Genomic DNA, 13,009 nt, shown 5'->3' on the forward strand with positions numbered 1-13,009 from the left:
AATGAATGAGAACAAAAAGTAAGGATGGGGAAATATGAAATGTCAGAGTTGAAGGTGTGGTTTAAATTTTACCAAGGGGGGCTAGGGAAGGGACAAAAATGAGTGAGAATTTTTTTCTAATTTACTGATTTTAGACAGAGAGAGAGGGAGGGAGGAAGAAAGAGAAACACTAATTTGTTGTTCCACTTATTTATGCATTCATCGGTTGATTCTTGTATGTGCCCTGACCTGAGATCAAACCCACAACCTTGGCATATCGGGACAAAGTCTAACCAACTGAGCTATCTGGCCAGGTCAAAAATATTTCTTTTAAACATTTTTTATTTTCCAACTTGTTAGACAACAATGAAGTACAGTTTATTATTTTTTGGGAAAAATATTATTTTATGCCTTACTTGTAATGTACAACAAAAGTGAATCTTGATTGATAAGTATTAGTTTCCTCCTGTACAAATGTGAATTTGAGAAGGGAAAAGAATATTTTTAAAAGAAGTATAAAGTACTTATTTAATTTATTGAGTACAGTCATGAACTATAACAATGTTTCAGTCAATATATAAGTAGTCCCTTTTAAAATTATAATGGGGCTGAAAAATTCCTATTGCCTACTGCCTGTAGCTGTCATAGGTGATGCTGGTGTAAACAAACCTACTACATTGCTAGTCATAGAAGTATAGCATATACAATTATGTACAGTACATAATACTCAATAATAAACAACTATGTTATTAGTTTATGTATTTACTATACTATATTTTTATCATGTTAGAGTGTACTCTTCATACTTAAAAGTATGACTATATTTGTAGTTATGTAACATTGTATGCATGAATCCACATTCAAAATAGGAAGTAAATATGTACTGAAGTAGCAATACATTGACTTTCATATAACTACAGACAGCAAAAGCAAGGTTAAATGTTGTCTCCCTAAAGAATATGATTATTTCAGCACACAGCTCTGGAAGGACACTTCTGTAATTTATCTCAGTGAACTATGAAAAACAATGAAGTAATGCAATGATGCTTCCAAAAAAAGGCTTTATAAGGCTTTATAAATAATGAAATTCTTGCTTTTGATCTGGGCAATTACATAAAATTAAATTATATTCTATTTTTATATTCTTACCCTGTTTGATCTTTGTCAGCTCAGGTTTAATAAGCAAGATGGAATTTTGTACTTTGCAAATAAATGGCTTAATTAAATCATGATCAAAAATTGCTATGTTCGTATTCACATCAATGTTATAGGGATGCGTATGGTGAAAGGAAAAGGTATAAACACATGAATAGACTATTCATTTGAATCACCAATTTTTTCACCTTGCTTTTAGCCATAACTCAAACCACCACCAATACAGCTAGTAGTGAGAACAAAAGAAAAATATCTCAATGTGGAAGTCTCAATTTTAAATCCTTTTTAAAAAATTTTTTCAGAAATCTTTAAAACAGAAGAACTTTCGAGAATAACACGAGCTCTTTTATAATGCATCCTCTATAACACGTTTTTTTCTTTGCTAGAACAGGAAAGAGACAAAAGTAAATACAAAATAAACCAAATATAAATTGATTTTTCCAAAGTAGAGTAATTCTACAAATGCCCAGTTTGTTTCTTGGCTGAATGTTGAGCATTCAGTATAAATAAAAATCTGTTAGGAAGAAACTACACATTAAACCATAAGGGAGCTTAGCTTTACATTACATTTCAAAGGGCGTTACTATCTTCAAAATTATAATTTTGTGCTTCTCAAAGTTAATATCCAGTTAGAAATTTATTGTAAAAAGAAATGATTACTGAACAAATTCACCATTATAATTGTTTTGCTACTTGTTGGTTACTCCTTTCTTTAACCATTTATTTTTATTTTCTATGGATGACTTTATTAAGAAGGTTTTTCAAGCCCAAGTTTCTTAATATTGTAAAAGCACCTTCTTACTCAGTACGTTAAGCACTGTTTTAGAATGATCTGTTTCACAGATCCTCTGACATTTAGCAAGTCATAAGAACTGCTGACAGTACTTCTAAACACACATTCCTTTGTCACACATTTATTACGCAAACAGTAAGTTAGGCCCTGTGCTAAGTCAGGCATAATGCATGAACAGACCTCAGTCCCCTTAAGGGAACACATAAACTATTTCTGAAACATGAAAGAACTGTAACAGAGAAATGTATAAGGTGTTTTAGGAGCAGAGGAAATACCCAACTCTGTCCAAGAAGATTCACTGACTGACTTTTATCCTGAAAACAATAAATGCACTCAATTCCTCCCATTTATAACTTAAAACTCTTCCTTAGCGGTCACCATTCTTCTGGGTTGCCTTCACGGATGAAGCAAGTACCCAACCTATTCCAAGAACCCCCATCAATGTACCTTGTGGCTTTGGACTTGCAGCTGAGTGTTTTGCTGGCGTTTTTCCATTTATTCCCTGAGCCTCTTCGTCAGATACATTCTGATCAATCAGTGTGGTTGTGCTGCTTTTCAAAAAGGGTGGAACGATAGTGATCTTTGGACAGGTACTGCTGCCTGCGAGAGTTCAAAAAGAAAGGGCAGGTCAATGCAGAGGCAGAGCACAACCATGTCTCATGACTTAAATTTCTTCTGACCCCATAAAACAAAAACCTTCTCAGTTAAGAGACTAAGCACAGAAATGCTTTTCCCATGTGTGCTGACCTTGACAAAAGAGTCTCCCTGAGAAAGATCTCATTCCACGTGCTTGGGAAACCTTATAATGCACATTGACAGACTGTCGTGCACGCGTGTACACACACACACACACACACACACACACACACACAGCCTGTGAGCAACTCGAAAGAGCAAAGCAGGAAAGCACCAACCTGACAGTCACTAAAGACTGTGAGAACCAGGAGAATGGCTCCATTAGAAATGAACAAATACACACTCACTCACCAGCTTACTCAACTCCAAATTAGCATATACAAGCTAATAGCCATGCCTCTCCCAAAGAATGATTAGATTATATGGATAACACTGTCCTACTTTTACAATTCAAACCCCCAAATATGCTTTAAAACACTGAAAAACATCATGAGAGATAGAGGAAAAAAATGGATAAATTTTTTGTTTGATTTCTAACATAGAAGTTAAATGTTGAACTTCAGAGACTTTTTAAGAAATCATATGCCAATATTTTCTCTTTACACTCATATTAAATTTCCTTTTCTTCTAGTTGACATGGTGATATTAACAACAGATTGGACCTTGCTTAGGAGAAAAAAAATTTTCTACCAGGGAATTCACTATTACTAAGTAAAAGTGTGCCAAGAAAATGTGATTTGGTTAAAAACAGTTTCATTTTTACAGACTCCAAATATCTATGAAAAGAGAACTATTAGAAATAAAAAGTATTATTAGTCAAAACAAGAAAAGCTAATAAAACCCAGTCAATTTTCTATTGAGTAAAAAACAAATCCTTCTTATTTCAATTGATTGTTAAATAGTATTGATTAAAAACCATACTACTGTTTTCTTGTCTGTGCTCCCTTTAAAATTTATCTTGGTAATACTGATTTTAGAAGATGTTAAGAGTACCAAATATTGTCTGAGAAGTTCTGAGAGACCCAGTGTTTTAGAACAAATGTAGTAAGTTTTCATCAGACAGCTTTCTGCTAAAGTGGACTGCCCGCTGGATTAAGCATTTCATTATTTAGCCAAATTATGACAAAGGCCTTTCTTGAATGTAAGATGTACGGAAAATTATTTCACAGCATATTACTAAAATTGTAAAGAGAAGAAATAAAAGCTCAAATCTTTAAATGTGTGATCTTATCTACCTTCTTAAAAAACTGTGAAGTAGGCCAAATATATCCCTAAAATCTGCAGCCAATCGTCCAACTGGCTAGTTAGTCTTTTAGGGGCATGAGGACTTTCATTCCCGTGGTGATCCCAAGAATGTGTTGGTAATCCTACAGGCCACCTGCTGGGGTCTAGTGAAGGACAGCCAAGGTTGTGGGTTTGATCCCTAGTCAGGAATCAACCAAAGAATGCAAGAATAAGTGAACAAAAAAAAATCTGTTTCTCTCCCTCTCTTAAAAAAAAAAATCCATAAAAATTTTTAAAAAAGAAAACACTTTTTAAAAAATCTTTAGACTTTAATTTTAAGAGATCATGTTCATTTTCTTTTGTAATAGACTTAAAAGATTATCCATCTACCCATTTGGTCAGATTTACTTATTCTTTAGCAATCGAAGCATTAAACAATGACAGTTTTTATTCTCAATCTTTAATAACATTATATTCATTATACTTGAGATTGCTTTGCTTTCCTATGAAAACAAAAGCAAAAAACACCCAAACATAAAACATTATACTATCCACCTATTAGTTCTGCAGCACAATTTTAATAAAAAGTTTTACTCATATTTGGACAATTTATATGATGTGGGCAGAGAAATATTAAGAGTGATTATAAAGTGTCCAGTCCTATAAGTGAAGAGCTATGTTCTTTGATCCATTCCTCAATCCACTTTGATATCTGATGGATATTACCCTCTAGATTTGGTTTATTGCTGGGCAGTTGATGCATTATTTCTTCCTTGTAGGATGCCAATGCTTCTTTATACAGAATTTGAAAAATTTCACATTGGCTGTTACCTTTATTTTCTTCTCACTAAATCCCTTGTGTTAAGTCTTTTGCACAATACACTGTTATCTGTTTCCAGCACAAAAACTATATGAAACCAGCATTTAGGGAAGAATTCACAACTGTGGTAGTAAACAGTAATTCCACCTTCACTCATTTGGTTTTCTAACTCATCAACTACTCTATCTTCATCTAAAATGGGACAATCATACTCTTCCTCACAGCCATCATATAATTGCCCTTCTTGAGGTAAATCGCCTACATTAATGTATTTCAGTCCTGAACTTGATGCAAGTGTGGTTTTTCCAACTCCTGGAAGCAACATGGTCCTCAACGTGATGGCTCTAGAAAACACATGCTTAAATGGTTGGGTTTATTTTTAAAAACAGTGACAAATATGCAACAGAAACCATGTATCGCTGTGAAGCCAAAAATATTTACTATCTGGCCTTTTATAGGAAAGTTAGCTGACCACTGTTCTAGGTAAAACACATAAGGTAAAGGAAGTTTACCTAAAGGCAACACCATTTCATGCAATACTTCATCTTCTAACATCTTGGATATTAGCAATAAAAAGTTAAACTTCTTTTTGCTTGTTTATGACTGACTTGGCCTACTCACATTTGGAGACAATCCTCTTTTTGGATGCCAGTTGCATAACAGAGTTGAAACCCAAATTGTAACCAGATGGTCCACCCATTCAAGACAATTTATATTAACTAAAGAGGCTCTTTGGTCCCAATTTACCAAGAAGAACCAGAAGGAATGATTAAATTGTTATCTTGGACACAGCTATAACTAATCACATTAGTATGGGGGGGGGGGGTTGTCCTATTTAAATACTGTTTTCTCTTGATGATTGGTAATCTTTTTTAGCCACTGGCCCTAAGCATTTCGAATTGCTCTGTCTCCGGGTTACTCACTTAAGCTTTCTGGGTCTTATCTCCTATAAGAAATGTCTAGAACTATGCTAACTGCAGGGGCTCCTCGGATTATCAATTAATCCAGCCTCATCTTTGACTGTATAAGGCTCCCTGTTCCAACGCAAGAGTTTGCCCCTATGGCTTAACTTTTATTTACCTGACTTCTTTTGCAGGACACCTGTGAGTGGCAAATAATGCCTCTGATGGGTTTAGGGCAGTGGTCGGCAAACTCATTCGTCAACGGAGCCAAATATCAACAGTACAACGATTGAAATTTCTTTTGAGAGCCAAATTTTTTAAACTTAAACTCCTTCTAACGCCACTTCTTCAAAATAGACTCGCCCAGGCCATGGTATTTTGTGGAAGAGCCACACTCAAGGGGCCAAAGAGCCGCATGTGGCTTGCAAGCCATAGTTTGCCGACCATGGGTTTAGGGCAGCCTTGGGCAAACTACGGCCCGCGGGCCGGATCCGGCTGTTCTATCCCGTTCTCTTGCTCTCCCCTCCGCTCCTTCACTTTGAATTTATATTAGTTCACACAAACACTCCATCCATACTTTTGTTCCGGCCCTCCGGTCCAGTTTAAGAACCCATTGTGGCCCTCGAGTCAAAAAGTTTGCCCACCCCTGGTTTAGGGTAACTTTGTCTCCTATTTGCAAAACTTTGTATTGGGCTGTTATGTTTTGCCACACCATTCTTGAATAGCTCTTTCACATTTTAAGGTTGGACTTACTTTTTGGCCATCCATGCAAAGCAAAGTCCACTCAGTTCTCGGATTCTTCAGGCCTAATCTCTTGCCATGTTATCCAAGACTTCAGATCACATCTTTATGGTCTCGCTATGGCCAAGTCTGTACTGCCTCATCCACTCTAACATCTCTCCCAACTGCACCAAGTCTCTAGCTCAGAAGATTACAATGGACTCCACCCCTCAGGACAAGAGGGATTGCTTGGATTTAAGAGAACAAAAGTAATTTTCTAGGGGAGGCAATCTTTTTAGGAGAACAGAAGTAAAAGAAATACCTTAAAAAACAAAACAACTTTATTTTGAAATAATTTTAGATTTACAGAGGAGTTGCACCCAGGTTCCTAAGCACCTTACAAAACCATGGAATATATATCAACACTAAGAATTTAATATTGGGATAATACTAAACCACAGATTTCATTCCAATTTCATCAGCTTTTCCACACACGTCCTTTTCCTGTTACAGGATCCGATCCAAGGTACCAAGATGCATTTAGTTTTCATTGTGTCCCTTGATGCACTCCAATCTGTGAGTTACTCAGTCTTTGCTGCTCTTGCATGACCTTGGCACTTTTGAAGGTCAGGCATTTTGTAGACTGTCCCTCAATTTAGGCATATACAAACAATGGGATTTTATTCAGCCTTAAAAAGGAAGGAAAGTCTGATGCATGCTACAACATGGTTAACCTCTAGGCTATTATGCTAAGTGAAACAAGACAGTTAAAAAATACTATATAATTCCACTTATATGAAGTACATAGTCAATCAAAATCAGACAGAAAGCAGAATGGTGGTTGCCAGGTATGGGGGTGGAAGGTGGGGGGGGGGGGGGTGGCGCAGAGAATGCTGACTCTACAATCTACCAGCACCACCTCCACTGCTACTATTCTGGCCTAAATTACCACAATCTTTTAACTGGAGTTCCTCAGAACGCTCCACCTGGTCTCCCTGCTCCTACCCTTATCCCCTGGACAATCCGTATTTTTAACCAGGACTGGGGAGATCCCTTTTATAATCCAAGTCAGATCATAGCACCCTGTGCTTAAAATTCTCCAAAGGCACTCTATGTTACTCCGAGTAAAAACTCAGCTCTTCACAATGACCGACAGGCTCTACATCATCTGGTCCTAGTCCCCTTACCACTGACCTCAGGGCTAGTATTGCCCCCTTGCTCTCTCAACTCAGCCATATTGGTTTCCTTGCTGTTCCTCAGGCCAAGCACACCTGAAGGCCTTTGGTCTAGCTGTTGTCAATATGAGGAGCCTGACAACTCTAGTTTAGTACTACTCTTGTCATGTCTTACGGTTTATTTTTTCCAAAGCACCTTCTAACAAACTACATTATTTTGTTTGTTGTTTATGGTCTGTCTCCTGTGGTTATAATGTAAGCTCTGGGAAGGCAATGATCTTTGTTTCTGATACACTCAAGAAGCATCACCTATCACATAGTAGATGCTCAATAAATACTTGTTGAACAAATGAATTCTAGGTAGTCAAGTACCTCTCTTCACTTGCCTACATTCTTAGAGGCTATCTTATAAGAGATGTTTTCTAAACTCCAACAATAAGGAACTATATACCTGTTTTAGAGCCCATTCTATACAAAATTTCAAACATTTCCATTCTTATCTAAATTTCAAAACATTTAAGGTTATTTCTACACAAATTATAAATACCTAGGAAAAAACTTGCATCCAAGTAATCTTCCCTTGCAATCCAGTTTTCTAAACATTGGGCATTGTGAAATCCATGTTTGTCTTGATAAACTCGGCAGCAGCCAAAAAATCCCAGCAACTGATGGAAATGTTTTCATTTATTATAATCTGTAATTTTACTGACATGTACTCGTCTCGTGAGCTAAAATGCTCTAAAGGCTGACGATGTTTCAGACTCATCATCTGATGCTACCTAAAATTCGAGAACCTGTTATACTGTCAAGAAAAGCTGATCGCTGGAAGTCCTTACAGTTCAAAAGCAATATGAACTCAAGCCTTGAAGGTAAGTAACTGTGGATATTCGATATTTTTAAAGATCCCACAGCTGGATGACACAATGAAATGTGTAAAAAGGCAACTGTTACTATTGTATCATTCTTAAGCAGATGCATGTATGTATAACATGAGATAAAAATGTGCAGCTTCAAAACACACAAAACTTCTGCTTTAAAACTAGAAATATTTGATTTTCCTGAAATAGAAAACATGTCCCTAATCCATTACTGAGTGATTTTTTTTTTTTTTTGCTACCCTGAAGGGATGAAAAGAATAACAAAATTCCTATAGAATGCTATTGTTGGTGGACACTTACAGTTAGAATTCTGCTAGATGAACTGCATTGAAACCCCTTTCATTAAGCCTGTCCAATTTCTAGTTTTGAGTTGGCCCTCAAAGATGAGGTCCATGGCCACAGAGCCTGCTATGTAGGAGACTGCAAATATTACAATTTAGATGTGGGCTTAGGGGTCTGAGTCCCTGCTCCTCACCTGCAGAGTGACCATTCATTAGCTACCATGAATTCCTGCACAGGAAGCATGGAAAGTGCACATTGCACGATGACGCCGGATTGGTGCCGGGACTGGTCTGGTCAGTGTGTTCTGCTGTGCCTGGGATTGGTGTTATTTCAGAGACCCAGCTCCTTGCAGAATCCCAGTGTTGGGAAGGGAGCTGGAGGCAGCTCGCTCACCCCCAACCACACACCGAGGGAGGTTCCCCTTTTATCTATGTTCAAGTAAATATATTGGTCAAAATTACAGAAAGTTCTTACTATTTAAAGCAACCAAAATTAGTTTGTATCTGCAGCCATGACTAGAGCGGAAGGTGGAAGCAGAGAAAAACCACAATCAATTACATGTTTCTTTTCGCTTCCTTGCAAAGGGTGGTTCTAGTTGACAACATCTTGAGTTGGAGGAGATTCATAGCCTGCTGTGCTTTCTTTGGTACATGGTTCCTAATTTATAACACCCATTTCTGGGCTTATCCACACACCCTATGTTACTACTGTGCTGGTGGTGAGAAATGTCTCTGAGAAGCTGCCCATTCATGCAATCAACTGCTATGTTTTGAAGCCGTCACTCTTTTTGCCAGAGCCTAAGATTCATCACAATTTTAAGCTTTGATATTAATGACTACAGCACAAAGATCTCTAGATATAGTATTGTGTGGGTGGACCTGATAACTGATGTTAAATTTCTCTGATAGAATCACCTATCAAAAGGGCAGCTCAGATGCTATGCACATGCGCACCCACGCAGCTTTCCTTCATCTCCAGAGCTGGCTGTTTCCGTGCTAACTGCATGAGTTATTGTAGATTAGTAAGCATTATATCATTAAGCACTAAATATACCCCTACTGCAATTTAAACATTCTTCAGGGCACCTCAGTCATAGAACTATCATAGAACTAAACCCTGGCTTCTACATTTACTAGCTGGATGACTGACTGACTTTCTCTATACATCAATTTCCTCATCTATAAATAAGAATTCATAGGATTCATAATTGTACCCCCCCCCCAAGGTTGTTGTGAAGATTATGATTTCATCGGTGCTAGTGAAAGTACTAGAGTAGCAGCAGGCACGTGGTAAGTGCTATACATAACTATGTGCCATGATTATTACCGTGTTTCCCCGAAAATAAAACATCCTCCGAAAATAAGACCCACTTACAGGTTTCCTTCTGAGTGAAATATAAGTCATCCCCCGAAAATAAGGCCCCCAGGCTCTGTCTCAGAATGAAAATTAATTTACCATAAACTGGTCGCTAGGGCCGCCCCGACTGGCGTCTAGCAACCAGTGACGTTACGCGGAGTCCTGACGTCACTGCTGTGTGGAGGCGGAGCGGAGATCGGAGTGAGCAGTGAGCGCGAGGCGGGAGAGAGGAGGAGACTTTCGCAGATGCGTGTAGAAGAACAGGAGGATTAGAGCGGATGGGACGCGGTGAAGGTGGTGAGTGCTGGTCTGTCTCTGGTGACACTACCTGATGCTCGCGGCCGCCTTCATGATGACTGAAGGTTCTCAGTCAGTGGCAGACCCTGCTCCAGCCCAGATCCAGGCCCCAGCAAGCCCAGTGACAGTCCCCAGGCAGGCCCCAGGGGGTAAATGTCTGATAAAGGGGTAGGGGGGATGTCTGGTGAAGGTGTTCAGTGGCACAGGGGTGGGGGGAGGGGGATCACTTAAAATGACACAGAAGGATCAGAGGGGGCAATCAAAATGACACAGGAGGATCAAAAGGGGTTACTAAAATGGTAATCCCCCCTCTGATTCTCCTGTGCCATTTTGATTCCCCCCTCTGATCCCTCCTGTGTCATTTTGAGTGACCCCCCCCACCTTGATACCCCAATTCCTTTTTTTTTTACCCCTAGAAATGAGCGCAAAAAGAAAAAGCTACTCCGTGGAGTACAAGAAAGGAATCGTGGAAGACTCTTGGGGTCAAAATCTTACTGCTTTCTGCAAAGAGAAGATGTTGAGTATCCGATTGGTCCGAAAATGGCGAGCAGAGTATGGTAACCTCATTGACAAGGGAAATGCTAAAAAGCGCAAGTGTGGATCAGGTCGGCAACCATTATTTTCCGAGCTGGAAGACCTGATCTGTGAATGGGTTGTTGACAGGAGAGCAAAGGCTTTGGTTGTGAACAGGGCTCAGATTCAAGAATTTGCCCTTGCAATGGCACCACAGTTTGACATAGCCCCCGAAGACTTCAAAGCATCACAACACTGGCTGGATAATTTCCTTCAGCAAAGTGAACTGTCTTGAAGAAGATCTACAACATTGTTTAGGTTGGAAGATACTCAAGTTATTAAGTGAGCACTTGCATTCAAGTCCTTTATTGATGATGCTGACTTCTCTAAATACAATCTTTCCAACATGATTGCTATGGATGAAACTGCAGTATTTATGGGCCAATCATCTCAAACAACAATTGAACAGCGGGGTGCCTCCTTAGCATACATTCCCTCCACTGCTTACAAAAGTGCACGTGTTTCCTGTATTTTGGCAATTCGTCTGAATGGCACTAAAATCCCACCTTTAATCATTTCTAAGGGCAAGAAGGAAAAGATTGAACGTGTTTTGGGCGTTTTTATTCCTGAAACTGAAAAAGCCTGGGCCACACAAGCAGTTATAAGGAAGTGGGTCAATTTAATGCTGCTGCTTGTTATGCGAGGGAGCCAAAGAGGTCTGCTAGTCTGGGATGCAGCCAGCACTCACCGCGCTAAAGACATGAAGACATTTCTTCACGAAAGAAAAATAGATCAGATAATGATTCCCGCAGGAATGACGGCCTATCTCCAGACTCTTGATATTGCAATAAACAAGCCATTCAAAGACAATTTGCGCATGGAAATTAATGACTACATTGAAAATAGAATGGAGAGAAATCAGCGTGGAAACTTTGTGAAACCTAAACTGCAAGAAGTTGTGACTTGGGTGAAGAATTCATGGGAGAAAATCACTGACAGTTGCATTGCAAATGCACTGCGAGCAGGCTACCTTGACAAGAAGTACTCATTTAAAGACAGTGCTATTGCTAAACATGAGAGATTTGGTCCACTGATTCTGAAAGAAATGGAGTCACAAGAAATTCACCAGGAAATTCAGGAATTGGATTGTTATGATGATGTTCCAGAAGATGATGATATGATTGTCATTGAATAAATGAGTAAATTCTTGATACTGTAGGATTCACAGTTTGTCTGGTTTGTGTTGACAACTACCATACTACCGTACCGTATACAGGTAATAAATTTCCTTTATTTTCATTTAACAATAAATGTGTACCGTATTCTTCTTCATGGAAAAATAAGACATCCCCTGAAAATAAGACCTAGCGTGTCTTTGGGGGCAAAAATTAATATAAGGCACTGTCTTATTTTCGGGGAAACACGGTATTTGTATGGCACTCCAATCTATAAAATGCCAGCATAGGGGATCAGGGGACGAGATCCTTAGTCTCTTTTCCCTCCATCCTCCTACGGCCCTCACCTGTTTGCCTCCTTGTCAGTTTAAATTTGCCCTCACCACTGCCTAAAATTTTATTTACTACCACCCAGCACTTGCTGTTGCTGCCTTACTTTCTCAGTTTTGTAGCTGCCTTTTGCTCTAGCGCCCAATCTCTCCACTTTCAGGGATTCCCAATAGAATGTTTCAGATAAATTTTGAACAAGTAATGACTCTTTTGCAAATTAATATAATAATTAATTATTTACAAGTGTATGGCCTGGTACATCAACTATGAATCTCTTATTCACTAAAGATAGTAACAGTGTTAGTAATGATAAAATGATGTCTGACATTTGGAGAATTTACTGAAGATAATTTTAACCCCAGATGATTTCATCACATTCTTCACTCTTTATCATGATTGCAACGGTGTGTCCTGGATCCATAGAATTTTTTCATTTTTCCTCCATTCAACATTTCTTCATTTGATCCTAATCACAATTGCTGGTTTTGATTAGCACATTTAAGTATGCTTATGACCACTTAAATTTGGTGCTTAATCTTAATAGCTCTCATCTTTATGCTGCCAAAGCACAAACTATTTAAGCACTGAGAATACCTAATGGTCAACTGCAGAGTGATAAAACCTACCAAGTGTCTGATTTTTTCTACTCTTTGTGTTTTATTTTTGTTTCTACTTAAATGTATTGACTGATAACTCCCTAATTAGAAGTGCCAAGTACTCTGTTTATTACTGGGGACAGGAGAACAAATAAGACAAAATCCTCACCGTCACATA

At 38.5% G+C, this 13,009-nt stretch overlaps 1 protein-coding gene and 1 pseudogene across 2 annotated transcripts in view; both read right to left on the reverse strand.

Moving 5' to 3' along the window:
• FGD4 (FYVE, RhoGEF and PH domain containing 4) overlaps positions 1–13,009 on the reverse strand; it is a 230,057-nt gene that overhangs the window by 69,739 nt on the left and 147,309 nt on the right. Inside the window, exon 2 of the mRNA XM_080662971.1 lies at positions 2,375–2,527. Within this exon, the coding sequence (XP_080519097.1) occupies positions 2,375–2,527 (153 nt within the window). The remainder of the gene's footprint in view (positions 1–2,374; positions 2,528–13,009) is intronic.
• Positions 4,431–4,932, reverse strand: LOC308243333 (adenylate kinase isoenzyme 6-like; annotated as a pseudogene). Its single transcript has one exon. The product of its transcript is annotated as an adenylate kinase isoenzyme 6-like (transcript).

Source organism: Plecotus auritus (assembly GCF_963455305.1).
Source record: "Plecotus auritus genome assembly, chromosome: 3".
NCBI classification, from domain to species: Eukaryota; Metazoa; Chordata; class Mammalia; order Chiroptera; family Vespertilionidae; genus Plecotus; species Plecotus auritus.